This window comes from Hypomesus nipponensis, chromosome 9, assembly GCF_054491055.1.
Source record: "Hypomesus nipponensis isolate SF chromosome 9, ASM5449105v1, whole genome shotgun sequence".
Taxonomy (NCBI): Eukaryota; Metazoa; Chordata; class Actinopteri; order Osmeriformes; family Osmeridae; genus Hypomesus; species Hypomesus nipponensis.
In genome coordinates, this window is record NC_140369.1 from 15411034 (window position 1) to 15438640 (window position 27607).

The 27607-nt window shown below is 46.3% G+C and overlaps 5 protein-coding genes across 9 annotated transcripts; 1 reads left to right on the plus strand and 4 right to left on the minus strand.

Annotated features, from left to right (window-relative positions):
* Positions 1-961: 961 nt before the first annotated feature.
* Positions 962-1916, minus strand: hesx1 (HESX homeobox 1). The gene is made up of 4 exons (XM_084705955.1): positions 1784-1916; positions 1520-1695; positions 1260-1361; positions 962-1069 (listed from the first exon to the last, which is right to left on the minus strand). The coding sequence occupies exons 1-4, from the start codon at positions 1914-1916 to the stop codon at positions 962-964; spliced, it is 519 nt and encodes a 172-aa protein (XP_084562081.1).
* A 795-nt stretch (positions 1917-2711) lies between these two features.
* Positions 2712-12012, minus strand: appl1 (adaptor protein, phosphotyrosine interaction, PH domain and leucine zipper containing 1). Of its 3 annotated transcripts, none has more exons than XM_084704416.1 (22): positions 11721-12012; positions 10783-10881; positions 10500-10559; positions 10148-10219; positions 9485-9572; positions 9359-9400; positions 9137-9195; positions 8782-8928; positions 8601-8683; positions 8252-8410; positions 7821-8009; positions 7649-7691; positions 7505-7561; positions 7141-7232; positions 6655-6831; positions 6482-6531; positions 6175-6349; positions 5895-5931; positions 5605-5751; positions 4707-4757; positions 4443-4532; positions 2712-4327 (listed from the first exon to the last, which is right to left on the minus strand). In XM_084704416.1, exons 1-22 carry the CDS (start codon positions 11772-11774, stop codon positions 4175-4177), a joined length of 2124 nt encoding a protein of 707 aa, XP_084560542.1. In that variant the 5' UTR covers positions 11775-12012; the 3' UTR covers positions 2712-4174. The 3 variants fall into 3 exon arrangements, with proteins under 3 accessions (XP_084560542.1, XP_084560541.1, XP_084560543.1); XM_084704415.1 differs by having other exon boundaries at positions 6482-6534; XM_084704417.1 differs by lacking the exons at positions 10783-10881; positions 11721-12012 and having other exon boundaries at positions 6482-6534; positions 9485-9567; positions 10500-10518.
* A 92-nt stretch (positions 12013-12104) lies between these two features.
* On the minus strand, positions 12105-19958 carry asb14a (ankyrin repeat and SOCS box containing 14a). 3 transcript variants are annotated; one of them, XM_084704419.1, is made up of 12 exons: positions 19944-19958; positions 19404-19469; positions 15936-16128; positions 15627-15679; positions 15293-15424; positions 14953-15111; positions 14339-14584; positions 13986-14157; positions 13489-13774; positions 13080-13337; positions 12663-12816; positions 12105-12510 (listed from the first exon to the last, which is right to left on the minus strand). In XM_084704419.1, the coding sequence occupies exons 3-12, from the start codon at positions 16061-16063 to the stop codon at positions 12308-12310; spliced, it is 1791 nt and encodes a 596-aa protein (XP_084560545.1). In that variant the 5' UTR covers positions 16064-16128; positions 19404-19469; positions 19944-19958; the 3' UTR covers positions 12105-12307. The 3 variants fall into 3 exon arrangements, with proteins under 3 accessions (XP_084560545.1, XP_084560544.1, XP_084560546.1); XM_084704418.1 differs by lacking the exons at positions 19404-19469; positions 19944-19958 and adding an exon at positions 16544-17237; XM_084704420.1 differs by lacking the exons at positions 12105-12510; positions 19944-19958 and having other exon boundaries at positions 12669-12892; positions 13022-13337; positions 16544-19469.
* rps23 (ribosomal protein S23) lies at positions 19954-21415 on the minus strand. Its single transcript, XM_084704421.1, has 4 exons — positions 21329-21415; positions 20625-20784; positions 20417-20537; positions 19954-20142 (listed from the first exon to the last, which is right to left on the minus strand). The coding sequence occupies exons 1-4, from the start codon at positions 21330-21332 to the stop codon at positions 19996-19998; spliced, it is 432 nt and encodes a 143-aa protein (XP_084560547.1). The 5' UTR covers positions 21333-21415; the 3' UTR covers positions 19954-19995.
* Positions 21416-22211: 796 nt separating this feature from the next.
* Positions 22212-27547, plus strand: atp6ap1la (ATPase H+ transporting accessory protein 1 like a). The gene is made up of 7 exons (XM_084706045.1): positions 22212-22312; positions 25346-25386; positions 25665-25741; positions 26273-26517; positions 26657-26707; positions 26810-27053; positions 27308-27547. The coding sequence occupies exons 1-7, from the start codon at positions 22212-22214 to the stop codon at positions 27545-27547; spliced, it is 999 nt and encodes a 332-aa protein (XP_084562171.1).
* The last annotated feature ends 60 nt before the right edge of the window (positions 27548-27607 follow it).

Genomic DNA, 27607 nt, shown 5'->3' on the forward strand with positions numbered 1-27607 from the left:
AGGTGCTCTTGTGTTACTATTGAAGTCATCATGAGAAAGAAAGATTCCCCTTTGGTCATGCAAAAGAGAACACTTCTTGCAATCCGGTATAGGTTTGAACCATACACCTATTATGGGGTTAGGCATTATATATCCAACAAGAAACAGAATGAGAAAAAGACAAATTGAGAACATTATGAAAGAAAAAGAAAAAATAATTTTCTCTCATATCTTAACAGAGGAAAAGTTCTCTGAGTGCTCTTGAGGGACCTTAAAAGAGGTCGGAGGAGAGTTCAAGATAGATGCCATGAGCACCCCCTTGTGATCGATACAAACCTAACACCACCCTTGGAGGATGCGGGTGCATGGTGCATCCCTAATTGTAAAACAGAAGTTTGTGATGTGAGTTTACTCATGTGAGAAAAAAAAAATGGAAAAAAAAATGTATGCACAGCCATGTCTAGGAAATGACAACTGGCCGTGTAAACACGCGAGGGGGCAGGTCTTCTTTGTCTACTGCCCAGCACCCGTCTTTCCTGTGGCCTGCAGGGCTGGCTACCTCCCCCTGATATACTCCTTTGTCTCTCACACCATCGACTTTTAATTACATAGCTCTGACGCTGACAAATTGGTTCCTCTCTGGGTATGTGTCCCAACAAAAGCAGTGGCTGAGTTAAGCTTAACTCGGCCTCCACAGGATCTCAAACGGGGGAGAAAAGAGAACCTGTAACCTCAAGGGCTCTTTCACCTGTCCCTGCACAAGCCATCTAATGTTTAATGAGGTAAATGCTATTAAGCAGAATGAGAAAAATGCATTACAATAAATTGATCCAATGTGACACCACAGAACAATAATATTATCTATTTTATTAATCGATATTAATAAGACACAATTCGTCATTGACACATAAATAAATGATCAGAATATTGCACTGACAGAGAAAGATATACAGACAGAAATAGAAAAATACAGTGTTCATTATTATTCCTCCTCTTTTGTCTTGAGACCAGAAATTACTTTCTTCACCATGAGAAACTGAGACTCTCTGTCGGAGCGTTTCCGCTTGGCTCTGCGGTTCTGAAACCAGATCTGTGGGTAAGAGGGACAAAAAGTCAGAATCAGATTATATTCCAAATCACATAACTGTCTCTATTGGATACAGCAACACAACAGGCGATACATTAAAATGGTCCACATTGTAGAATATGATTGGGCTTCTCATAAAACTGATATCTTACATTGGCTTTAAACTAAACTGTGCTTGTCCAGGTAGACAAACCTGTATTCTGTCCTCCTCCAGGTGTAGTCTCTGAGCCAGCTCCTCTCTGACGTCGATACCTGGGTAGGAGTTTATGAGGAACACGCTCTCCAGGATCTCAATCTGAAAAAGCACAAACATCAGGAGAACATTGACAAGTAGTGACAAATAGGCTGAACAAAGCTTCCAAAGTATAATAACGATATAATAGTATGTATTTTTATTGTAATCGATTATAAATCTGGAAATCTACGCCAAATTCACGCACCAGTACTGCTTACCTGAGCGCTTGTGAACGCTGTGCGGGGTCTGCGTCCGACGTACCAGTTCAGTCTTCTTCTATGTGAATCCGAGATGTTCTGTTTACAGTTGGAGCTCCTATCCTCAGCCATCCTCACCTCTGGCGCAGCCTCCGACTGTTTGGCTGTGATATAATGCTGTTTTGTTGGATCCATTTCTGAAATGTTTGTAGTTTATTATTTATGTAGCTAAGTAGAAAGGAATATTCACACAAAAAAATACACACGGTTTAGAGTGAAACTCACCTGTCCAAGGTCTATATAAACGCAATGACACATTTCGCAGGTCTTGTCTTTCCAAGCCCAACCCAAGGATGCTGTCTATACTGAAAATTGACCTGGCGTCAACTCGCAGCTGATGGACGACAGGAATCGCCATCCTTTTACCGTCACCTCAGAAAGGTTAGTGTGTTCTGTTTGCCAATTGCTCAGGTGACGACTTTTAGACCGATGTCGGATTATATATACGTCACTAATTAAACTCTTAAACCAAAACGATTTTGCATTTGAATTGGAGACCCCTCACTGTGGGACATAAGGCGTGTCAGGTACCTATAGGCCATCCTCAAATTAGGGTGCAGCCGGCTCCCTAGAAAGGTGTCTTTGTACACCTAATCCTTTAAACCCATCAACTCAAATAAAACGCAAACTTTCTTTTCTTCAAAATTACTAAAGTATAAAATCGAACCCAGGTTTATTGGTCCCTAAAAATATGATATGAAGAACCTTTTCAGTTGTCTCGGTGCAGTCAGTCATCAGAAGCCATTCAAGTATTCAATAATCCTATTTAGTTCGATTTTTGCTTTGGAAATTTAAACTAATAATAATCCTCTAATACTATTATGTTAATCCTACTGAATATTCCCTCATTCTCTAGTTGTGATGCATACGAGAGTAAATCATGGCAGGAGGAAACAAAAGCTTTCCGCTGAGGGCACAGCGGTAGCTTGACGTGTCGTTGGAAATCCCTGTGTAGAGGTATTGTTTCCCCTGGACAGTCCTATTCAGAACTAGATAAGTCGTCACTTAAGGACATGGACAGCTTTAAACTTATAGCAGCCTTGTTTATTTATCCCTCCTGCACGAACCTCAAGTCTGGCACACAGGACAATCCGCGCAAGGGAGCGCCTGCGGCCCGCAGCTTGTTCCAAACAATAACGAAAATCACCACAAATTTAGATTCGAATTAGTTATCGTTTATTGTTAAAAAGCGTCTTAAGAGGACACTGCAAAAATAATCACTGATGTATTTACAGTAAACATGTCCCTCCACCTGCATCCATAAAGTGCAGTCCCCAAACAGCCACCCATTTGACTAAACAGCGTTTCCAAAACATTAAAGTAAGCCTAATAAAACAAAACAAAAATCCAAACTATTGGAAATTATTTAAAATGTTGGTGATATGGCGGTATTCTTTCTCATATGGAACATGTTTGCTGTATGATTATTTTAGTTCACAAAAACAATGGATCTGTACTGCTAACATATCAAGAAACTGATCTTTTGTCCCACTGCATTCACACAGAGAACTCTCTGTAACAGAGTAAATAAGTGCACGTAAAAACATAATTAAAAAAATACCAACCAGATCAGTTTTGTGAGAATTAATGGTATGATCTTAGTGTGAGTTACTGTTTTGTGCTTCTTTCATAATTTCTACAACATTTCCACAAATGTTACTATGGCTTGACTGAAGTTGTCTGTTGTTGTGATAATGTAATGCCTTTTCTTATGTGCCTCAAAGTGCCAGTCAAAGATGTAGTTAAGCTCCTGTAACTCTCCTTTGAGCTTTTATATCCAGAACAAAGTTCACTCCAGACTGTCCAAACATTGAGGTTGTGCTTCAAAAGAACATGGTATAGGCTTGCACATGAACAGAATTAAGAAGCGATACCATTACCTAACGCAAAACCAGAAAAACCTTTGACACAGAGGTACACCCCCAACCTCACAGTGAGTGCAGACTGAAACGGCAGGTGACATTTACAAAAGATGACTCTTTGTTTAGTTTTTTTATGAACAGAAGTAGGTGGCCATTATCAGGTTGGTGTCCCACATTAGGGTTAGATAAACCTGGATAACTTCCAGTAGGCGACCCCTTGACCCCACCCACCCTCTGAACCCCACCTCCACAGCCTACACACATGCTAGGCTGTTAGACCTGGGAGGTTGAAATGTAGCTTGTTAAACCTATACACAAAAAAATAAAGGTCCTTTATACATCTGTTATTGACATGTGCAACTTCTTCACGAATACACTGCAAGTTAGTCACGTATGGGATGCAGATTTACAAAATAAAAGAACTAGCAACTTCAAAGCGTATTCTATGTCTGTTCTACATACGGGAGCCGATATAAAACACAGGATTTACACGTTGAGTAAATGGGGGTGGGGGGGGGGGGTGAATCCACACCAGGTGTTCATTTCTCCTTGTGTTTTTGTTGGGGGAATCTACTTTATTTTCCCCTTCTTTCCCCCACCCATGATAAAGCTGCTCCGCTTTCTGCTCCTACGGGAGACACCAGAGGTGCTTAGTTCCGGAAACAAGCGCTGGGGTTCAAAACGGTGGACCGGAAGAGGCAGGGTCTGTAAAAGTCAGCGGCTGGCCCACCTATCACATCCTCTCCTGTTTGGGTCAAGCCTCGGACTCTCCCTTCTTTCGTCCCTCGTCTCCGGCGTCACTGTCTTCCGATTGGCTGTTGCTAAGAACCAGGAATTGTCCGTCATTGGCGGGTGGGTTGCTGGGGCGACTGGAGGCAGCTATTAAGCGGCTCTGCTCCTCCAGGTCCTGTGGGAGGTCGGTTTATTCTGGTAAATTCTACAGCGTCACCAAGAGAAAATAATGAACCGACCAGAAGATTGAGTGTGATTGTGTGTGTGCATGTGCGTGTGTGTGGTGTGACCTTCTCTATCTGCTTCTGTTTGCTCAGCTCTTCCTGCTGTTTCTCCTTGGCCTTGTCATGTTCCTTCTTCTTCTCCTCAGCTTTACGATCCTTTCTCACACACACACACACACAAGCCCACACAGCAGGCATCAACCAAAGCAAGTCAACCACACACGCACCCCACCACTCACCATGAATAATGGATGAGTGTGCGTGCGTGTGTGTGTGTCTTATTTCAAGGTAAGAAAAAGCCACTTTCACTAAGTGTCGTGTGTCTCTCACCATCTCTGAGTGGAAGGCGATCTGTTTGGCCAGTCCCACACTGTCACAGATCTGGAACACAAAACGTCAACAAGGTCACTGTCACCCTAACCCACAGAGCTGTCACTGTCACTGTACCCACAGAGCGGTCACTGTCACCCTAACCCACAGAGCTGTCACTGTCACTGTACCCACAGAGCGGTCACTGTCACCCTAACCCACAGAACTGTCACTGTCACCATACCCACAGAGCTGTCACTGTCACCCTAACCCACAGAGCTGTCACTGTCACTGTACCCACAGAGCTGTCACTGTCACCATACCCACAGAGCTGTCACTGTCACCCTAACCCACAGAGCTGTCACTGTCACCCTAACCCACAGAGCTGTCACTGTCACTGTACCCACAGAGCTGTCACTGTCACCCTAACCCACAGAGCTGTCACTGTCACTGTACCCACAGAGCTGTCACTGTCACTGTACCCACAGAGCTGTCACTGTCACTGTACCCACAGAGCTGTCACTGTCACCCTAACCCACAGAGCTGTCACTGTCACTGTACCCACAGAGCTGTCACTGTCACCCTAACCCACAGAGCTGTCACTGTCACCCTAACCCACAGAGCTGTCACTGTCACCCTAACCCACAGAGCTGTCACTGTCACCCTAACCCACAGAGCGGTCACACTTCAAACTCCGCAGGGCACCCTCCAGACCAGCTGCCATACGGCCTCAAGACAAATGGCAGGTCCTAACATCCCAACCTCCTCCGTTACACACAGCAGCAACAAAAAGGGGTCGAACGACCCACTGAAGGATTTCTTTTTTGGCGGGGGGGACACGTAGCGGTTGTAGATAGCTCAAAGACATGGACAGGATGACACAGATGACAACCTCGGGTTCAGTTGCTGCTTGGCCCACCTTCTCGCCATCGTTGTTGGACTCGAAGATGTAGCAGACGGTGACGGGCCTGCCGTCCACCCGGCCTCCCGGCGTCTGGAGCACAAAGCCAAACAGACGCTTGTTCTCCTGGTGGGTCGCACACAGAACCACGCTGGACAGAGGGAACTAGAGGGGGGGGAGAGGTAAAGAGAAAAGTGGAGCGTTGTTAAGAAGCAGGTGTGTGTCTGAACTTGACTACTGTGAAGTAACCACACAGCTAACAATGTGGTGGCGGTACTGTGTGCGTGCTGAGATGGCCGTCCACCTACCCTGAGCCTCGTCACCTGGGTCTGAGGATCGATGAGCCTGATAACCAGAGGACAGAAACACAGCAGCGCTTAGACAAATGACACACACTGACCTAATCCAGCATGCCTTGCTTTCACACACACACCCACACACACACAAACACACACACAACAAGAGAACCAAACAAACAACCAAGCACCCACACAAACCTATCCCCCCCCCCCCACACACACACACACACACACACACACACACAAAACCATTCCCCACACACGCACGCCCTCAAGTGAGGGTTCTCACTTGAGGCAGTCGCAGGTGACCAGCAGGTGAGACTCGGTCATCCTGAAGATGTTGTGGATGGCCCTGGCTGCCAGGATCTGCCTCATGGTCTCGTAGATGACGTCAGCACGCTCCGTCTCCTTCACCTCCATGGAGCCCAGGAAACGGACGATGAACAGCTGGTGCAGGATGGAGTCTGGAGGAGGAGGGGGGAGGCATGAGACAAACACGAGTGCGCCACTCAGACAGGCGGGCACAAAGTCAAGCAAGTACAAGGTCACAGTGCACGTGTGGGTGTGTGTGTGTATCACGGAGACGCGACACACACCTTCACTGTCCTCAGAGGGTGTGTCTCCAGATTCCCCAAACGGGTTGGTCCTTCTTTCAACAAATCCAAGGAGGGAGACATTGAAAACATTTCATCAAACAGCCAGTGAGCGAGACCAGGATGGCCCACGGCAACAGCGTGTTTGGCGACGGTGTGCGTTTCCAGACACGAACCTGCCGCCCTGCCCGGCGCTCTTGGCCTGGCCTGCGTACTCCTCGCTGACGGGGGAGATGATGTCAAACTGGATGGGCGTGTCCGGAGCCACCAGGGAGTCCAGGGAGAGGGAGGAGAGGGCGGGGGACTCGGACCCTGCCGAACTCACGCTGCTGGTCCGAGCTGCTCGCCCCTTTCTGTGGGGCGGCGAGGGAGAGCGGTGTTGTGGGACAGTAAAAAGAGACGGCTTGGCTTTAAAAGACAAGGGAGGGCTAGCCACTGTATGTCGGGTAGGTTCTGTGCGTGTTGGTATCCTAACTTACTGTAAGTTGCTTTAGACTGGCTTCGATAAAGGTGCAATGCGAAATGTAAAAGACGACCAATAACAGAAGGGACACACAGCAGGTGACTATTGTGTGTAGATATGTGTAGATAAAGAAGGAGAGGAGATGAGGAGGGGAGGCAGAGGAGAGGAGAGGAGGAGAGGAGGAGGAGGAGAGACCTACGTGCTTGGTCGCATGCTCTCGTGTCTCTGCTGAAAAGAGGGCGACGGCGTCACAGCCTCCAGAGCTGATTGGTTGACTCTTGCAGCGATTTCCTGCCAACAGATAAACAGTACTTGAAGCAGGCCCTTATCAGAGGAGATACATGAGTCACCAGGAGATTGACCCCATAGCAGACATACAACACAGTCATTAGGAATTTCCCATCGTGGGTCTGAAAGGAGGGAGTATGTATGAATAGATGCTAGTCATGATTGCCAGCAATGAGTAATGATGTCAACAGAGTCGCTCCATATTGGATTGTGTTCATAACCATAACAACAGCATGCCCCTCCTGTTAGGGGGGCTAGGCAAGCCCGACACTGACCTCAGGGTTCTCACTCAGGTAGATCCTCTTGGATATATTGTTGATCGTGGTTATCCACTGGAAAAGCAAACAGACGTTTTCATCAACATACTTTAGTCAGCCCTGTGAAGGCACCAGGTTCAGAAGAGCTACGGTGGTCCTTACCTCCTCACAGTCCTTTCTGCTGTCGGCCTGCAAGATGGCCACTCTTGGAGAAGGAAGATGGACAACACGTGAGGTCACTGAGCCTAACAGTTCCTCATCGATGTATTTCTGTGAACTCGTATGACAATGCGTTAAAAAGAAAAAGAAATTGGATTTAAAAAAACGGATTTACTTCTTGCCGTCGAAGGAGGTGATCTGGAAGCAGAAGCGGCGATCCTCACAGTCCACGGCCATGACGGAGCAGTTGTCAATGTCCATGACCAGCCCTCCGGCCACGGCTCCCCGAGACTGGCTCATGAGGTTCCCTCCCTGGGTGAAGAAGTACTGCCGGTCCCAGGTCGAGGACACCAGGCCGGTTTTACTGGGACAGGAGAGCCAGGACAACACCATTCAGAAAACGGACAGAGATCAGAATTTCGAAGCAGGAACGGCATAGAAACCAAACAGAACACAACAGAACCAAATACAAAACAGAACTGAACAGTGGCCAAAACCACAGCTCAACTGAACTGAGAGGATTTGAACTGTTATTTATAGTTCTAAATAAAACCTTATGACAAGGGAAAGCATGTCCATGGCGGCAGATACTGTGTGGCGTCTCACTTGCGGGTGTTGAGATAGCCGGCCTTGCGGGTGAGATTGCGGTTGATGGGGACGTGGTTGGGGTCAGGGTCAGGCATGTAGAGCAGATCGCTGGACTGTTCCATATCCAGGATGGTCTGCTGCATCACATCCACCTCTCCGTCCATCTCTCTACGGACGCTAAACACACACACACACACATTAACAATCTACACACACCACAATAACTGTTGTGTTTGCATTCCCAAATAGCCTAGTTCCTGAGCTCAAAGAGCACGGCACCAGATACACTGCCACAGAGAGACAATGCTCCTAGTTGTGGTCACAGAGAGAAACGTTCTGTCTGATGTCGGTGCGTAGGTGCTCTTACTTCTGAACGCTGGTTCCTATGGTGGCCAGAAAGTCCTCCCACTGCTGAGTCAGGTTCTCTGAGCCCAGCTTGAAGAAGCTGATCTGAGAGAGAAAGAGAGAGAGAGAGAGAAACCAAAGGGGCTGTGGGTTCAGACACTTTGTGGCGGCTGAGCAGGGAGGCCGGTGGGAGGGACTCCTACCTGGGCCTGCATGTACCCCAGCAGGGGCTCCAGCAGAGCAATCTTCTTCTTGTACTGGAGGGTGTTGAGGGCCGTGAAGTAGTGCATCATGGTCTGGTGCTGCTTCTTCCTGGAGGTGTAGACGTCCTCCATCACTTCGCTCCTCACCTGTGGTGGGGTGTCTTTGTTTATTTACGGGTGTTTTAAGCACTGGTCTCCCTTGGAGAACAATACACTGACAGTCTTCTGCTATCCCTTCCTGTAGTTCTCTGGAAGACTGTTGTTTTTTGTCATTTTTAGTTCTGACTGTAGTTATCTTCCAGAGTCACAGAGGTCAGCTGAGGACAGGAGGTTAGAGGTTTTGGAATTGAGTTACCTTCTCGTTGTCTCTCTTCTTAGACAGACGGCTGTATCGAGTGATGGCCGTGTCGTGATCTGAGATCAAACAAAGAAAAAGGAGGGAATATTAACGGTGGAGAAATGCTGTTGGAAAGCGCTTCTCCTTTCACAATGCAGCGTGTTCATTACAAATACAGGCAACCCCTTCTCCATGCAAGGATGGAACCTTCTGGAAAAAACAATATAATATGTCACGTACCGTCACTGGATATCTGGAACACTTCCTTCAGGGTCAGTATCTCTGCAGGGATGTAATTCGTAGTTACTGCTGGAAAGAGAACACATTCTTTGATCCACTAGAGTGATGACAATGACAGCCTCTTACCTTTCAGATCGCGCTCCTTAAACTGGGTGATGGGAAACATCATGGCGTCTGCCAGCTGCGTGGAGAGGACTGCATGGCAGGAGCTGAGCTGGGGCGACCGAGGGAAAGAAGAGAGAGAGAGAGAGAGAGAGAGAGAGAGAGAGAGAGAGAGAGAGAGAGAGAGAGAGAGAGAGAGAGAGAGAGAGAGAGAGAGAGAGAGAGAGAGAGAGAGAGAGAGAGAGAGAGAGAGAGAGAGAGAGAGAGAGAGAGAGAGAGAGAGAGAGAGAGAGAGAGAGAGAGAGAGAGAGAGAGAGAGAGAGAGAGAGAGAGAGAGAGAGAGAGAGAGAGAGAGAGAGAGAGAGAGAGAGAGAGAGAGAGAGAGAGAGAAGAGAGAGAGAGAGAGAGAGAGAGAGAGAGAGAGAGAGAGAGAGAGAGAGAGAGAGAGGTGTTATAACACCAATACTCCACCTGTTACTCACAAACATAAGTGCCTAACACACAATCGTGCAAAAAAATAATACAGTACAGAGTATAATAAAGTGAATGACACAGTACAGGTCAGAGCACCATACAGTGTGCATGACGGCATCATAACCGAGAGGTGAGAGGCGTGACAGGCTTTCACACATGAGTGCTACAGGGGGTGGAGGAGTTTCAGGGCAGTCAAGCTGTGTTCTTTCTCACCTCGTCTATGACTTTGGCAAACTGCTGCAGTGTTGAGCTCATAACCTCGTCATCACTCGCTAGGGGGAAACGCTACAAACACAGGGGCAAAGGTTAATTTCATTTTCAATTATATCTTGGATGCCATGGATATACATTTGGTAAAGGACATTCCTTGCGTGGACGGAAGCATACATAAAGCCTTGACGGGTCATGCTTTGTGTGCTGCCATTCAACTCCATTAAAAAGAAAGTATTGTTGCCAGTGTGGTTTTATGTTTCGCTTGGCTCTAATGAATCACATAGGGTACTGGATTCTCAAGAACGGAGATATGAATATCCACCAGGGGCCCGGGCTGGAGCTGCTGTCGTACCTGCTTCTCATACTCCTTCAGGAGCTTGGAAGTCAGATGAGTGGCAGCACTCAGTTCATTCTGAAACAGAAGGATGTGTCAGTTGCACCAGGAAGTGGCTGTGACATACATGAGCGATGGCTATCACACACTTTAGGGTGAGATTCTGTGGGACATTATGTTCCGAAACTGACGGAAGTGGTTTACCAACATTTTGATTGGTGAGGGTCTTTCCTTTGGATGCGTGTGCGCGTTCCAGGAAAAGGAACTTAAAGTATGAAGTCATTCAGAGGGATCCTCTCACCTGAGCATCGTAGATCCTCTGCATGGCCTGGAACAGCTGCTGGGAGTAGCTGGATATTGCAGCTGCATCCTCCTCAAAGACACCCAGCAATGAGCGGGTCTACCAACAGACATACGGGGTGAACGCATTGACTAAATGAACACACACTTTTGATCCAGCTGTCAGGATAAATACTATCCAAAAACAGCCTGATTGAGATTTATTTAGATTTTTGCTGAAATTTGGAGAAACTTTATAAATCTGAAGATCCATATTATTTTCTATTCTAAAGTACTATCATGATATCAAATCTGAAGAGGAGACTGCATCAAACATAATACTGTTGTGAAAAACCAAATGGATCATAACGACACAGCTTGAACTAAACTACCATTAATGCTTTTGCAAATTCAAAGCCAAACTCGGACATGACAACATAATTTTTTTGGATACAATAGGTGCGTTCGACATGGACTGACTTCATGCAGCGCTGCAGCCGGCGAGAAGCTGGAATGTCCGACTTCACAGAGCCGTTTTCTACTCCTCCTCGACTGCAAGCGGCTACTCTCGCCGGTCGTTTCATGCAGCCACAGTCCATGTCGAACGCACCTAATGGCTAGATAGCTAAGGAAGTAGCTAGCAGTAAGGGACGCTCATTGGTCGAATGGGACGCTCACAGAGCTAATTTATGTGTACATCAACAAAAGGGTGCGCTGTAAACGGTTGTCTCACACTAGAAATATTATTTTCATATTGGTACATACTTTCAATAGCTGATGCGAACCAAGTCAGTAATGATGCAAAGGTGCTGTTATTGACAGTGTGACTTATATGATGCTCAAAAGCTATGCCTTTAAGCATTTGACAGCTGTCTTGGTGTCGCGTTAGCAAGCTGGCTAGCTATGCAGCAGTACAAAGAGAGCTAACGCTAGATGGCAGGTTACAATGCAATTTATTACCTGCGGACTGTCTTCCAATGTTTCTTCTATTGGTAGTTTATCTATTCCAGGCATGTCTACTTCTGTTTCAAATCGTATCGATACAAACAGCAATATTCAGCTAATTGGAAAATAGAATACAAGCTCAGCTCACTCCCACAGATTTTACACAGATCCACAACACCCAAAACAGCTCCTCCTACATGCGGATATTCCGCCTTCAGGATGAGTATGATTGGGCTGAAAGTGTCCACACGCATATTATTGGTTCCTGATTCAATGCAATGAAAGACATCTTGGCTCTGGACCTGCGTCGCCCTTGAACCACAATTTAATTCTTACGGGCCCCAAAATGGCGTCTGGAGAAATCGAGTTGCCTCAGACTAAAGTCAGAATGAAGATGAATCATAAAAAAAACAACCATTGTTTTTATTGCAAACAATACCATGTAGAAATGTCTGCAAAATAACATAATAACATAAAATGACAATTTACATGACAAATCCAATCATTATGAACAGGACTGGTAGAAACAATAATTGTCTCATCACACTGTTTTAGATAAGAATGGCATAATGTAAAACAGGTGCAAATTTCAAGTATCAGTTCTAATCTGTAGCCCAACGATTTCCTGCTTTTCTGCCCTGGCTCTGGCTCTGGCTGTAGAGGTCATACTCTTGAAATAGGATGTAATCCTTGAGTCTGTTTGGCAACGACAGAAAGCTCATGAAGACAGGTGCCCTCAGCCGCAGCCGGCCCAGACAGCTGCGGATCTTCAGCCGGCAGAGATGCTGCAGACAGCGAACATTCTCTGTGGGGGTTTGATGATGAAAGCAGAGAATGGAGAAGGGCCGTTCAGTTTAAACTTCAACATTCAACCGTTGAGGTGTCCCTCCAGATAGACCTTTCTGGGAAATGTTCCAGGACACTCCCTGTACTTCTCATTATGGTCTTCCTCCATACCTTGAATTTTGCAGATCTCCGGCCACTGTTTCTGCTCCATTAGGGCGGCCTTCAGTTTGGAGCAGAAGGTGACATGACTGACATAGTCCAGCATGATCCTCACCATGTGTCCAGATCTGTCCTTCAGCCAGTACACTGTGATCACCTCACAAAACTGATGCACACATTAGATCCCATACCATTATTGAGATAGGAATCAGCACAGTTATGTTTACAGATGGTACTTATTCCTAGACAGGGTCTAAGGGACTAAGAATCCCTTGCATGACTTTTTGTTGTGCAATTTGCGCACCCATTGTGCTTTAGTAGAATTGGGTTCTTAGAAAGTTCTTATAAATTCCAACTGAGATTGGAATCACCCTTTGGGAAATAGGCTCGTGCATTGTTTTGCATGCACTTTTTCAGATGCGGGGTTACCATGGTATCCTTGATGACCGTGTTGCTCCAGCCCTCGTAGTCGTCAGGCACGTGGGACGCCTCGCCGTACGGGCAGTCGAAGCATCTCTGGACGTCGTAACCATAGTTACAAAGCATGCGCAGGATGATGTCGTCCTTCAGAGCGTACTGCAGAGCGGAAGGGAAGTGTGTGGTGTTTATCCGGGAGAAATAGTTGACATTGGCGCCAAACCTCAGCAGCAGGTTCATCAGCTCATAGTTGCCATGACGAAGGGCCACCTGGGGGCAATTTGAACAGAACAACTAAATGCTGCGCATTTGGTTGTCATTAACAAACATAAATTCCACACCTACCTTCTCCTTCCCCTGTTTCACTTTTTCAGCTCCTATCGCTCTCCTCTTAGTTCCCCCTCCACCCCCCTCTCCTCACCTGGAGGCACTTCACGGGGTCCTGGTTGGGCATGGCCCCGGCCTCGAGCAGCATTCTGACAGACGGCACGTCGTTATTGGACACGGCAAAGAACAGAGCTGACTTGCGCTGGTCGTCGTAGTTACGGCGCACCCACGGGTGCAGCATGTCGTTGGGGTCGAACCCTGCATCCAGGAGGGCCCGCAGGCAGGGGGTGTGGCCGCCGTCCGCCGCCGAGTGGAGGGGGCTCATGCCGCTGTCGTCCACAGCCTCCATGGTGGTGACTGGTATCAGGAGCTTGAGGGCTCTACAGGCAGAGGGACGGTGAAGACTCATTTCATAGCTTGGTCTGTTTGAATCAATCACTGTGGAAATCCAAGCTACAAAAGATGTGTGTGTGTGTGGCGTCGGAGAAGCCCTTCAATTGTGTTTACAGTATTATTGATTTCCAAAAGTGATTGTTTGGCGGGTTTTTTTCCCTGCCGAGAGTATACAGCCCCACTGGCAGTGCCACCTACTCCAGATGCCCACGGTGGGACACTCGGTGGATGGGTAGATGCCCGGTGTGTTTGGGTATGTTGGCATCCGCTCCATACTCCAACAGAAGGGAGATGATCTCAGGGTTTCCCGAGGCTGAAGCCTCAAACAGGATAGTGGCACTGTCCTGGGCCTGAGACTGCACATTGACCCCTGGTGGACACATCATTCCCAGCAGCTCACGTCACACAGTCGATGCCAAGGCTAACTGCTGAGGAGGGTAACACTGTAATGCGTCTCATGAGTTTCATGCAGGTCAGTGACACCTGTGTAGAGCTCCAAACCCAGGACCATTCCCCATCAGTAAGATAACAGGTTGACGTCTCCAGACTACCTTTGTGGATCAGGGCTTGGACCACATCCAGGTGTCCGTTCTGAGCAGCCAGCGCCAGAGGGCTGAGACCGTAGGCGCTGCGGGCGTCCGGCTCAGCTCCAGCCTTCAGGAGCAGCTTCACGAGGCTCAAGAGCCCCAGACGAGCGGCCTCGTGGAGGGGGGTCCTGCGGTGGTTTCCCTCCTGGTTGACATGGCAGCCAGAGCATAGCAGGAGTTTGGCCAGGTCTTCACGGTTATTTCTGATGGCTAAGGTAACAGCAGTTTATCTGGTTAGTCTCATAAAGGCTTTAGATTTGAATCGTTAGGTTTGAAATATCAACTATCTAAGTAATTATGGTGCAGTTAAAGACCACTACTCTGTCTGCATATTGAAACAAATCCCTTTTTGTTCTGTATATAATATTGACAAAATTTGACTTTTCTTTCCAAGTTACATCTCATTTTCATTACTGCAGCGCTCTGGCCTCCCAAAAACCAGCTTGAAAATTACTTTTAGTTAAAAATGCTAATAAGACTAACATGTTCCTCTTGTGGTGATAGACCATCAACATGTGCAACCTTCGTTGAAACTCTATCCTTGTGGCCCATAATATAAAGGTAGATAGAAAGCACACCTATGACCAGAGGTGAGTCCTCTTCATCATCTTGACAGTCCGAGCTGCATCCCTTCTGTAGAAGAAAGGCGGCGTTCTCTAGCAGGCCCTGTTCCACCGCCAGGTGAAGGGCGCTCTTGCCCTGGAGGGTCCGACACTGCCCCGCACTCTGACCGGACGCTGAGAGGAACACCCAATCAGTTTGGTCATTCTTTACCATTCCAGGACATCTATCGTTGGAGTCTAGTTCAGGAATGGCTGAAGCTTCCCTCTCTACCCCCCCCCCCCCCCCCCCATGCTGTAGTCTATTCTGTAGAGCCCTTCAGTTCAGGAATCTGTTACTACAACGTTTGCTACAGACCTGCAAAGGTGACCTCCAGGATAGTCTGGTTTTTCTGAGTGGCGGCCTCATGCAAAGGGATCCAGCCTCTGCTGTCAGTCTCAGAGAAGGCACTCTGGCAGGCAGACAGCTCACGGAGAGCAGCCTCATCACCTGGCACCGAACCAGGAAACAAGGCCATGAAAAGAAGCCAAATGAATGACTCTTTGCTATTACTCATCAGATGTGTGTAATGGGAGATGTTTAGCAATATGGTTCACTTGCCATACGATAGATGTTTAGTGTTGTCACACTGTGCAGTTTTCATAGCTTGTGTCCACCTTCTCAGATTGGTTATACATACTCCAGAACTCACCTTTCCTGATGGCATCCAATACTTTGACATTGTCTGTCGTGTTGTGAGCAGCCCTGTAGAGAATGACGTAAATGCTGAATCACTCACAGGCCTCAAATGATGACAGGTGTGTAAGAAAAATCATCCATAAAGGCCAAACATTGCACTCAGATCAAAGATCTACTTCAAGGACAAGAGACTTGAGGTTTGATATAGTTGAGGTTTGATATAGTCCACTAAACTTTACTTTGAGAACAGTGCTTAAGGGGCCAACCCCACATTTTCAAGGGAACTCCAAAGTTGAAAGCGCAGGATTGTAAAGCAGCCCACCTGCACCCATCCTCTGGGTGTCTGTCCTGGTGTTCTGGCTGCTTGGTGCACTCCAGCAGACTCTGCTCAATCATGTACTGAGTGTCTGCATCCTCATCGCCATCCGTTTCTAACAGGTCAAAGTCCATGTTTTAAGCTTGTGCAGCAATGTATCCAGAGATGGTGAGGGCTAGCTGGAAAAATGTTTTCTCTTCTGTGGGTGACATTTTGGTTGACATGTTTCAAAGCACCTCCTTTCCAAAATCGATGTGCACTTGCATTGTTTTTCACAAGGCCAAGCATGCTCTCACATATGGTATAAAACATAGAAATCATATTTTTCACTGGTCCAACACTTGCTTGTCTAATGACTTTTATGTATGTTTTGTTTTTTACTTTCATGCTGCAAAACTAATGAATGCACTAACTGTGATATTTACATGCAAAATGTAACAGTATTACATGTCGTTTATAAAGAAAAGACAAGGAAGATTCCCTGTCCATAAACAATTCAAGTTGTTTATGACTATTTTGCAGGCACCTCTGATGGATTGTCATGAGAATGACGTGTATTCTCACAGCATGCCCACTTGACAAAACAGCTTTTGATGTCATTTGGTTGATTTTACCTGCAGTAAAATGTGGTTAGTGCGTCCCTCGCTGGCTTAGGGGCTTCTGTTTATGCGAGGCTATTTATAAAGACACGCTTCTAAAAATACCTGATCATGAGACTGACGATGTTTCCTCTCTCTGGCCCACTGAACCTCTCTGACACCTTCCCTGCACTGGCTGCAGACACAGACACGCTGCCACACTTACACAAGCCCTTTCCAGACCTACTTATAAAGGATTGTAATCCACATTCTATGTTCATGAATCAGGTTTTTTTCATTGTCTAAAGGGAGGGAAGCTAGAAAGTAAGAGATCCTTAAGGTCTTGTCTTTGACAGGGCTACCTCACAGAAGTGTGTTTCCAACAGTGTGGTCCAGCATCATGACCCTGTGTTTTCTCTGTGGTAAATGTGTGTAAAGGACAGCATGGATTAGATGGTTACGCACAACAAATCCCCTTGGTTGCTAGGTTCCAACCTCATCATGTCACTTCCCTCTCCACTCACCGGGCAAATTAACAGTTTGGACTTCAACACAGCCTTTTTTCCTAGCTAAGTCTGATAGATGACCGTGTGGCCTCCGTCAGACAGGCTGGGGAGGATGGGATTTATAATGTGGCAGTGATTCACCTCTAGGTGGCAATATTATGACGTCAATTCTCCAGCATTCACCAGCACTTCAGTGAATATTGTAATTTTATCATATACATGTGCATGTATTATGTGGAAATGTCATGTTAAATAATCTACTATGTCCTCATAAAATGATTTATATGAAATATGACACTTCAAAAAAAAATATACTACCAGGCTTGTGTACTGAACAGAATGAGTTCATCTAACTCTATCACATACACACCTCCCACATGTCAACTCCCACTCACCAACACCCAAACAAGTCTATTATACAGTGTTCCACAATTTTCCTACCACCAATTAAACCTCCCAGCATGAAAAAAGGTGTTCACATTACATGTAAATGAAGACTGGATATGCTTTATCAGGAAATAGTGTGAAGAATGGAATTTCACTCATTTTGAACAAAATCTAAAATATGCTTTCCTCCTGTTGGTCAAAAACACTTCTCTTACTTCCGGCACTTTCCCCTCTGCCTTCAAACAAGCCAGGGTTAGCCCTCTACTCAAAAACCCTCCCCTAACCCAGCCGCCCTCCAGAACAACAGACCAGTATCACTGCTACCCCTCTTTTCAAAAACAGTTGAAGGCGCTGTATCTAACCAACTGTCAAACTTTCTCTCTCAGAACAACCTGCTTGACCCCAACCAATCGGGCTTCAAGACCGGCCACTTCACAAAGACTGCCCTCCTGTCAGTCACCACTGCCCTCAAGTCTGCCAGAGCGGCTTTGAGGTCATCAGTCATCATTCTGCTGGACCTTTCTGCAGCATATGATATGGTAAACCATCAGATCCTGCTCGCCAGACTTTCTGAGATGGGCATCACTGGCACTGCACTTCAGTGGATCTCATCCTACCTGTCCGGAAGATCCTACCAGGTCTCCAGGGGAGGCAAAGTGTCAGGCCCCCGCCAGCTTTCCACTGGTGTCCCACAGGGCTCCGTCTTTGGACCCCTCCTCTTCTCCCTGTACACCACCTCACTTGGACCAATCATCACCTCCCATGGCATCTCCTACCACTGCTACGCTGACGACACGCAGCTGTACCTGTCGTTCTCCCTGACTGATCCGGGGATCTCAGGTAGGATTGAGGCCTGCCTCACAGACATCTCCGCCTGGATGACCAAGCACCACCTCCAGCTGAACTTCGCCAAAACAGAACCTCTCATCATCCCGGCCAAACCCTCCATCTCCCACGATCTCTCAATCACCCTGGGATTTGCGAAGGTGACCCCTTCATCCTTTGCCAGGTTACCATGGATGACGAGCTCTCCCTCACAGCCCACATTGATGCAGTCTCCCGGTCGTGTAGATTCACCCTCTACAACATCCGGAAGATCAGGAGATAGCTGTCAGAGCATTCCACCCAGCTGCTCGTCCAAGCACTTGTCCTCTCCAAGTTGGACTTCAGCAACTCACTGCTCGCCGGCCTCCCAGCATGCGCAACCTGCCCTCTCCAGAGGATTCAGAACACAGCAGCCCGTCTGGTCTTCAATCTACCCAGACGCTCTCATGTTACCTCGCTCCTCATCTCCCTCCACTGGCTTCCCATCATGGCCCATATCAGATTCAAGACTCCGGTACTGACCTTCCTAGCGGTGAACGGGACTGCACCCGACTACATCAAGTCTCTCCTCCAGCCTTACACCCCCACCCGCCACCTACAGTCTTCTTCTGACAACCGTCTGGTGGTCCCAACACAAGCTCTTCTCCTGTCTGGCCCCCACCTCCATCAGAGACACTGACTGTCTCCCCACCTTCAAGAAAAGGCTCAAGACGCACTAATTCCAGGAGTACAATGTTGCTTATGAAAGATTTGCTGGACCTGATGTTAGTTTTCTCCAGGAACACAATGACTCTTATTGAGGGACTTGTTGCTCTTGTTGGTTAGTCGTAACTGATTTTAAATTATTGTACTCAATGTGAAATATAATGTTGCTTGCTTTTTTACAAGTACACTCTTGCACTTTTGAGGTTTATGTTGTTTAATTGTAACTTGTTTAACTACATGCTCTTATGGTTCTTCCCTTTGGGACTTATTTGGTTTTTCACAATGTATGCTTCACGTTTTGGCTACCCGCAATGTTTTGGGGCTATCTCGTTATGATCAGTAACCTATGCACTTTTGTAAAGCTCTCTTGGAAGTCGCTTTGGATAAAAGCATCTGCTAAATACATTTAAATGTAAAAAATGGAAAGGACAGGTATTGTTGCTGAAATATTAGCAGCTGTCCCTGAAACCTACAGCCATCACATCCAGGTGGCTGTGCAGTCCTGCGGTAATGGAGGGGGGTACAGGTGCAACTTCCACCTAATGGAGGCAAAGAATTATAACCATTGGGTAAACCCTTTTTAGCTGCTACATTACATAACCATCCAACAGCACCTGACCAACAAGCTTTTTCAACAGAATTTACAACACCAACTGAAATAGACAGCGTGGGTGTAATAATTGTGGGGCCTGCAAACAGATTGTTTACAGCTGGGCTGGCATCTGATTCTTGTTCTCATTAACTGTCGTCAGTAGCACACAATTCTATTCATGATCAAAAAAAGATTGAGTACAAAATGAAAGGGATTCTTTTGAACAGCCCCTCAAAAAGGGTTAACACCTCTGATTTAAGAAAAAAATCTGGTCATGTAGATATTTTGATCTTGCATTTTAAAACTCAACTTGTCTCAACCCTTTCCAACCCCTTTTTCAGCAGGACAGGTGTGACAGCTTTAACATAATTCCACAATAAATATATTGCTGCATATACTGTTATAGGAAACAAATACACACCAACACTAACTGGAACTGAAAAACTTCCTTTTATTGAATTCCGGTCTGAACTCTATGATCTGGGTCTCTCCTTCTTGCCTTTGTACAGGGCCAGGAGTGACACATTAGCCACCTTGACCACCTTGAATCTCACACCGGGAATATCACCGACGGCGTGTCCCTTACGACCGAACCCTGCCACCAGCACTTCATCGTTCTCCTGAAACACAAAGCAACACTTGGTGAGGCGGACATGGCATGAAGTGGGTGCATTTCACCTAGACAAACCGACCTGAAGACATTAAATCAGACCAAACATTACCATCGGGCAGGTTAAAGACCCTTGTGGCCATGAACTTTAACAGGCCTTTAAGCGCAATCAATTTATACAGGTACGACCAATTCATATCCAATTCTTAAGACATCCTGTGAAATAAGACCTGTATAAACCATGGCACTGGAAACAACCAAATCCAGATGGCAACCAAATGTACCTCAATGAAGTTCAAGCAACCATCATTGGGGACAAAAGCGGTGATCTTCTTGCCGTTCTTGATGAGCTGGACCCTGACACACTTCCTAATGGCAGAGTTGGGCTGCTTGGCTTCAACACCACTATAATGAAGACCAAAAAAAAAGTCAGCGATCAAATGTGAAACCATCAAGCATGTCATGCCAACGAATCGTGGTACACATGCTTACACTTTCTCAAGGACGATGCCCTTGGCGTGGGAAGCTCCTCCGAAGGGGTTAGCCTTCAAAGCAGTTCCAAGATGGGCTTTCTTGTATTGTTTATCATGCCATTTCTGCTCACGACGATGGTTACGCAGCTTCCTGGCTGTACGCAGACCGCGACACTTTCCTATGGGATACAGAAGAGTTTAATATGTCAAGTATGGTACAAGAAGTCTGTAAGTATCTTCACATTATATCGAACTCCTGCACTGAACTCTACGTTAGCAAACCCAGACAGTTCGCATTCTTTCGTCTTGGTAATGTGCTAGCAACCTGACGTTGACACCGCGGCCAAACAATTCTGACCATATGTCTTAAGTTGGTAAGAAACAAACAGCAGTCTGACAATGAAATTACACAGATTCGCGGAATCACGTTTCAATTTGGTAATTTTATGATAATTACAACAGAAAAATATTTTTCTAGCGGACGTTGGCTAGCTAGCTATCCTAGCCCCGAGTCCCATCAGAGAGCCATGTTCTGGCCCTCTCCACGTTGCGGAGCTCGTTGTATGATAGATCGTGAAAATAATGCTACTGGAGGATAAAATGGATGCTATCTAGCGACAAAACGGACACAAATCATTAATAAGATATTAAGAAATTGTGCCGATATTAGGAAACGCTGTGACTAAAGGACTTGATGTGTAAAAAGTTGAATAATTCTCGTACCCATGTTTGCAGATTACGAGCCTGGGCTGGAAAGGAAGAACCCAAGAAGCACCGCGGCAATGTCTACTCTGAGGACCCAAAGGTGTCTAAGATTGTGCCTGTTAGTTTTATTGTCGTTGGCGGCATAGTTTTTTACATCCAGGGAGTATACTCTTTCTATATTCTTCCCTTTGATAAACTTAGTGATCAATTTAATATAAATTGGCTGCTTGAGTGCGTATCATGCAATTTGTCCCGTGCACGTGATAAGTATAAATAAGGTTTCATAAACATTTGATGAATATATACTATTTGTATGTATAAAGTAGAAAAATCAATGGCATTTTTATTGCACCATAATATAAGTTGATCAGCTGTCAGTTAGATACCAGTGTTGTATTGTCATTGGACTGACGTCTTTTTCGTCACAGGGTTTTCTACTAAGATGTACAACTGTTCATCAGAAATTCACGATGCATTCATTTCACTGTGTATCTGGGTCATGCGCATTTTCAAATAATAAAAACATTGACCTTGAGTTTGTGAAGGCTGAACTTCATTGATAGATTTCCATGACAGCTTTAAAAGGGTTTTTCTTTGTCTCGTGTCCCTCCCTCCCTCCCCTCCTCTCTCTTTCTCTCTCTCTCTCTCTCTCTTTCTCTCTCTCTCTCCCCTTTGTGTGTGAGGACAGACAAATATATGTGAGATTGATTGATTGATTAATTATGTGTGTGTGTTTTGTGTCTGTTGTAATCTGACAGTGTGTGACTGTAACCCCGCTTACCTTCCCCCTGGATGCCTATTGGCTGCTGCACCTGTCACTCTGTGGGGCTTATGGCTTCGGCTGTTATCAAAGCAGATTATAAGCAGTTCTCATCTGTGGCAGACTCATCTGGCCGTCCCCATGGCTAAACCAGAGATCTTTATGTTTTTTCAGTTACTATCATTCCTTGTTCTGCAATTCTCTTTGTCTTATGAACAAGTGCCTGCTATAGGGGAGAGGAGGTAGGTGAAAAGGGCTATTTTAACTATGTGGGGGGAGGAAATATGTAGGCATTGATGCTGTGCAGCCGGGGGATGTGGATCTTTCACTGTGGTGTGATGTGGACCATAGGAATGGTAGGAGATGGATAGTAGGAATGTTTGACTAGATTCTGTTAAAAGCATTTTTTTCAGCTGTGCTTTTCTCACATGTATAACCGTAATTTTCAGCTCTTTTTATTTGCGATGTGCTGAAATAGAGCTGCAATGAGAAGTCTGGCTGTGTCAGTGAAACACTAGAGAAAATCCATCATTGTTGGACCGAGGGAGTCAGTTTACACAGAGCAAATCTATATGTGCACTATAAAAATAGGCTCTGATGAAAGCTACAATGGTGTTGAGAGGGGATCACATTATTTTTGCCATCATCGGTCATTTGTGCCATGAAAGCGTATGTGAATTCATTCCTCGAAGGTGGCAGATGTGAATTGCTGAACAAGGTAAAACAGCATTATTGCCTTTGTACAATAAGGAGTATCCCTACAGACCATGGAACTCCATGTTATTGGGATTTTCCATTATGACCCATTGAATTGTACCGAACAAAGAATTGTAGACTGAACCCTTTGTTGTAAATTTTGACTTATGGAGGCAGATGGCCTATTGGCCAGCTCACATGGTAGAAGCCCACTTAGAATTGTTGCACTGTCAACCAGGTGACTGTAATCTTTCACTTTTGGCATGTGTGGCATCTCAATCAGACTGACATCTACGGCCTCCAACCTGACTGTGCGGCGGGCTGGATGGGGCCCCAGGTGGTCTCTCAGAGACCAAATGGAAAACTGGGCAGCGGAACAGCGTCTCACAGTAGTGTAATCAGGGCATTATGGGACAGCTCTCCACAAGCACAGCAGCTAGGTTGAAACAGGGCCAGCAACAACTTGCTCTCTACCGCATGTGCTGTACATGCATTTAGTATGTTGTACCTGGCAATATTACTAGTGTATTAAAAGCTATGGGAGTTTTAGAGGAATATCATTTTCAAGTTTGTGAGTGGTTTGGTATATGTTTTTTTATAGTAGACATTCCTATACACAGACAGCTCAAGTATATTGGAAATAGATTCTCAATTCAGAGAAATGTTTTGCATTGCACAACAAGATTGTGTTGTCCTAAAAGTAGATTAAATCAAATGGATTAAATCAGACATTTTGAAGGCTAACCTGTCTTTATTTGTGAGTGGGTTTTGTGCTCACCTGTCAGGGTAAATGTAACTTCATCCAATGGGGTTGTACACAAAACAACAACAAAAACATCCCTTCTCATTTGTAATTGGCAACATATTGCCTCCAGGGCATTAGGCCATTTAGGCCGCCTAGGTTGGCGCCTGCACAGATGGGGCTTGATGACCGCATGTAGGGCAGCGTGGACTTTAGCCTTGGCAGATCTGATTTGCCGAAGCTGGGATGCTGAGCGGCACTGGCCAGGGTGTAGTCTAAAAACGGACTGTGAAATCTCCCCCTCGTTGAACGTGTGCATAACAGACACACGCACCGTGTGGGATGAGTGAGTGAGAGAGGGAGGGAGTGTCGCCCCGGGTGGGCGGAGCAGAGGATTGTATTGATTATATAATGCTGCTGCCTTGTTCAACAAAGATCCCACATGTTCAAGAGCCGCCGGTGACGGCAGCACGGCGCTGATGCTGGGAGGGAGGGGGAGACCACAGAAGGGAGGGGCAGGGGCAGGAGATAGTTCTATTTAGAACAGAAGTGTCAGTTCAGTCAGTTGAAAGCTCTGGTTTTGTGTTAGCAGTTGATTGTGTTGACAGTCATAGTCTCTCCCTGCCCAGGTCACGGAGCAGCACATTTAGGTCGATACTTGCGCTCAGATAAATGATTACTCAGTGTTTAAGGACAGCATCTGCTGGAGAGCGGGGAGCCCAGGGCTCCTCGGCAACTCCCAAACGACTTGTTATATCCCTGAATCCAGTCATCACAGACCCACAAAAATGGGCTTTTATTGCCAGCTACATTTCAGACAGACGCTCATTACACTTTTACTGTGTTTTAGAGGTCTGTTTTATTGAAGAATAACATGATATAATAGTAATATACAGTCAGCACATATACAATAACTACTCCTTTAAATTAGTATTAAATGTAGACTTGCAGCCACGCTGACATGCAATTTGACCTTTACTGTGTGTTCCGCTGCTCTGGTTCACTGGGATGGTAGTGTAGCATCACTACAAAACACGCCTATCCAAAAGAGTTACAGCATCGTACAGCTGTTCTGATAAAGGACCTCTTTAACCCACAAGATTAAGAGAAGGAAGGCTCTGTGTGAGACCATATGGTAGACCAGCGCATCTTCTCTGAAGTCCCGCCGGGCCTGTTGTCCTCCCAGACATGACTGGTGGACAGACAGCCAGCCCCGCTGATCCTCCTTTGCGGTTAGACGGACAGGGAAGCTTAATCTATCACTGCCTTAATCAGGTTTTCACAATCTCCCAAAGCTCAATTCATCTGGCATTATGGCAGTGATTAGATATTTAAACAGTTAGACTGAGGATAATCTCCTTACACTGTTGAGGAAAGCACAATAAGAGCAAACCAGGTCCAGGACATGACTGGTGAGGGTGTGTCATCAGTAGATTACAATTTAGGGAATTACTGTATTTAATCTTCTATGGATTTTTAAGGTTGTCCCTGATTCGGAGGAGAACTTTATATAAATTTTCAATGAATATGTAGGCAAACATGATAGACCTAACTTGCTACTGACATTTCAAATGTACTCTTCATGAATCATCCTCATATACAGTACAATGTTGACTGTTTGAGGAGGATTTCTTTGTCAGTTACACTCTTGACTCCTTCCACATGGGGTGATTCAGTCCAGAAGGGTTTAGATTATCTTTATTATACCATGCAACTATATATCTCTGATTCAAACAATGATCTCCATGCAGTATCTTAAACCCCTTTCTAATCTCATGAGAACAATCTTGCCAGTGCTTCATTTTGAACAATGTGTTCATATCTTCTGTGTCCACAGCTTCGATAACTCCCCGTCCCGACATATCCGGCTAAAAGATGGTGAGTTGTGGACCTCATTCTACATATAAATCCATTCTTGTGAATCACAAATCAAAAATGAACATATGAATGAACAAGCAGCTCCCAAGCATCAAGCATTCAGTTCGTCAACCTTCTTTAGTCTTTCTCTGAACTTTGCAAAAAGAAAAAAAACATGAAAACATGAATGTACAAGACTGGTCTGAATTGTAATTGAATGAGACCAACGCGATCCTGCTAAAGTACTGGACACATACTGGACTGTACATTTTATCCTACTTTTCTCATCGTTTCCTCAGACGACCCGGACCTCAGTGAATCCAATGAGGGAAGTGCTCTACTTGGAGAGGAACTCCCCCTCAAGAGAGTACCTCAGGTAATCCTGATAATTCAGAACACTACGTTTCTAGGAACTCACCCCAACCCCGAGTGACCCAGCCAGAGAGAACACTCTTCATTCTTGACCACATCAAATTAATCCCACATACATGGCATATTCTCAGCAAGATCAACAACCCGAATCACTGCCAACAGTGTTATATAAGAAGATTATATTATTCCTGAAGCACAAGCGCCACCCTTACACAATGTCTTGTTTATGGATGTCCAGCCTACCAAAAGGAAATGAAAAAGCAATACATGATAAAAGAGCCTCAGATTATCATTGCCAGATCATTAACTCACTATTTAATCTCTCTTTTTTTCCCTCCCTCCCTCCCTCCCTCCCTCCCTCCCTCCCTCCCTCCCTCCCTCCCTCCCTCCCTCCCTCCCTCCCTCCCTCCCTCCCTCCCTCCCTCCCTCCCTCCCTCCCTCCCTCCCTCCCTCCCTCCCTCCCTCCCTCCCTCCCTCCCTCCCTCCCTCCCTCCCTCCCTCTCCCTGTTCCCCCTCCTCTCTCCCTGTCCCTCAGCCGTATGGAGGGCCCCTGTACTCCCCTCGCCGAGCCAAGCGGAAGCTGCTGCAGACCCCTGCCAGCTCGTCTCTCTTCTCTCCCCTGAACGTGGTGTACAACGGCAAGCCCTGCATCCTCTTCAGGGCCAGGAAGTTGGCCGTCAGGTACAGGAACAGCACCTCGGTGGACCTCACTGAGAAGGCGTTTGGCTCCAGTGCACAGATTGACACCAAGGGTTCCGTGTGCAGCAAAGATAAAGCCACGTAAGTCGACTAGACACAGTCACTTTGTGTGACATCCTGTTGTTAACCACAGCCCATCTTCTTTACCATAACCAGTTTCTGGCTACTGATAGTTAAGGCGTTGATGACTTTAGTCCACTCCATCTTCTTATTCTATCAGGCTCATATTACGTTTTGGGGATGTGGAGGACTTGAGAGGACTCGTTATAAGGTTTGTTGCGTGGATACAGTCAGGTACTCCTTACAGTATTAGATTGTTACGGTTTCAAATAAAAACACACAACAAAAAAAAACATCAAACTCTCTTTACCAGGTTGCAGATGTCCAACACGTTCTACGAGTCGGCGGGGCAGAACTGGTTTGCACTGGATAGTGTTCACATTCACTACAACTGGACACAGGAGGCTACGTTCAACGCCACCGATGTGTACGCCCCCTCCACCTACTCCTATCACTGCCAGCATGTGAGCAGCCTGCAGAAGTACGACACCCTGCTGATACCCAGCTCCAACACCGACAACTCTGCTAACTGGCACATCACTTTCACTGACTTTCAGGTGCGGTTCCTTTGTCCTTCAAGTAGATGTTATTAATTGCTCGTAAGTACGGCACCAGTGTGTATGTTGTGTACAGTAGATTGGCTGTTTGCCCTGGGACAGATTGGGCTCAGACCAATCCAAGATTTAAACGTGTCGTACATAAAGGCTTGAACGTGTTCAAATTAGAACAGCTCATCGGTTAAACAGTTTAACTCTGCAAGATGAAAACATCGAGCTGGACCGGTTTAACGTGTTCCCATTTCTCCAAATAGATACAAGCATTCAACGTGCTGTCCAACAAGTTTGCCTCTGCCAGCGACTGTGCCACCTTCTTTACCCCCGCCATCCTGATGGGGCTGATCACCTCCCTGATCCTGCTTCTGGTCCTGGCCTACGCCCTGCACATGGTCATCCACCTCAAGCACATCGACCACTACGACGAGCAAAAGACGACCGTGTACTTCCCTCGCAGTGTCCCCGAGGCAGACTGCACCGAGAAAAACAGCTTGTAGGACAGGACTCCCATGTTCCACCACCTCCGAGCAGAAGGAGGGACACTGTCATGTGCTGTT

Coding starts and splice junctions, on each gene's coding strand:
- hesx1 (XM_084705955.1), bottom strand. CDS start 1,916: ATGGCGATTCCTGTCGTCCATCAGCTGCGAGTTGACGCCAGGTCAATT. Junction 1,696..1,783: donor TTTATATAGACCTTGGACAG/GTGAGTTTCACT, acceptor CAAACATTTCAG/AAATGGATCCAACAAAACAG. Junction 1,362..1,519: donor CAGCGTTCACAAGCGCTCAG/GTAAGCAGTACT, acceptor GTGCTTTTTCAG/ATTGAGATCCTGGAGAGCGT.
- appl1 (XM_084704415.1), bottom strand. CDS start 11,774: ATGCCTGGAATAGATAAACTACCAATAGAAGAAACATTGGAAGACAGT. Junction 8,684..8,781: donor TGGGGTACATGCAGGCCCAG/GTAGGAGTCCCT, acceptor TTTCTCTCTCAG/ATCAGCTTCTTCAAGCTGGG. Junction 5,752..5,894: donor CCCAGGTGACGAGGCTCAGG/GTAGGTGGACGG, acceptor CCCCCCCTCTAG/TTCCCTCTGTCCAGCGTGGT.
- asb14a (XM_084704419.1), bottom strand. CDS start 16,063: ATGGACTTTGACCTGTTAGAAACGGATGGCGATGAGGATGCAGACACT. Junction 15,425..15,626: donor ATTGGATGCCATCAGGAAAG/GTGAGTTCTGGA, acceptor GTTCGGTGCCAG/GTGATGAGGCTGCTCTCCGT. Junction 14,158..14,338: donor CCAAGCCCTGATCCACAAAG/GTAGTCTGGAGA, acceptor TGTGTCCACCAG/GGGTCAATGTGCAGTCTCAG.
- rps23 (XM_084704421.1), bottom strand. Junction 20,538..20,624: donor GGCATCGTCCTTGAGAAAGT/GTAAGCATGTGT, acceptor TCTTCATTATAG/TGGTGTTGAAGCCAAGCAGC. Junction 20,143..20,416: donor GTTGCTTGAACTTCATTGAG/GTACATTTGGTT, acceptor TTTGTGTTTCAG/GAGAACGATGAAGTGCTGGT.
- atp6ap1la (XM_084706045.1), top strand. CDS start 22,212: ATGGCTAAACCAGAGATCTTTATGTTTTTTCAGTTACTATCATTCCTT. Junction 22,313..25,345: donor CCTGCTATAGGGGAGAGGAG/GTAGGTGAAAAG, acceptor CTGTGTCCACAG/CTTCGATAACTCCCCGTCCC. Junction 26,518..26,656: donor TGCAGCAAAGATAAAGCCAC/GTAAGTCGACTA, acceptor TTATTCTATCAG/GCTCATATTACGTTTTGGGG.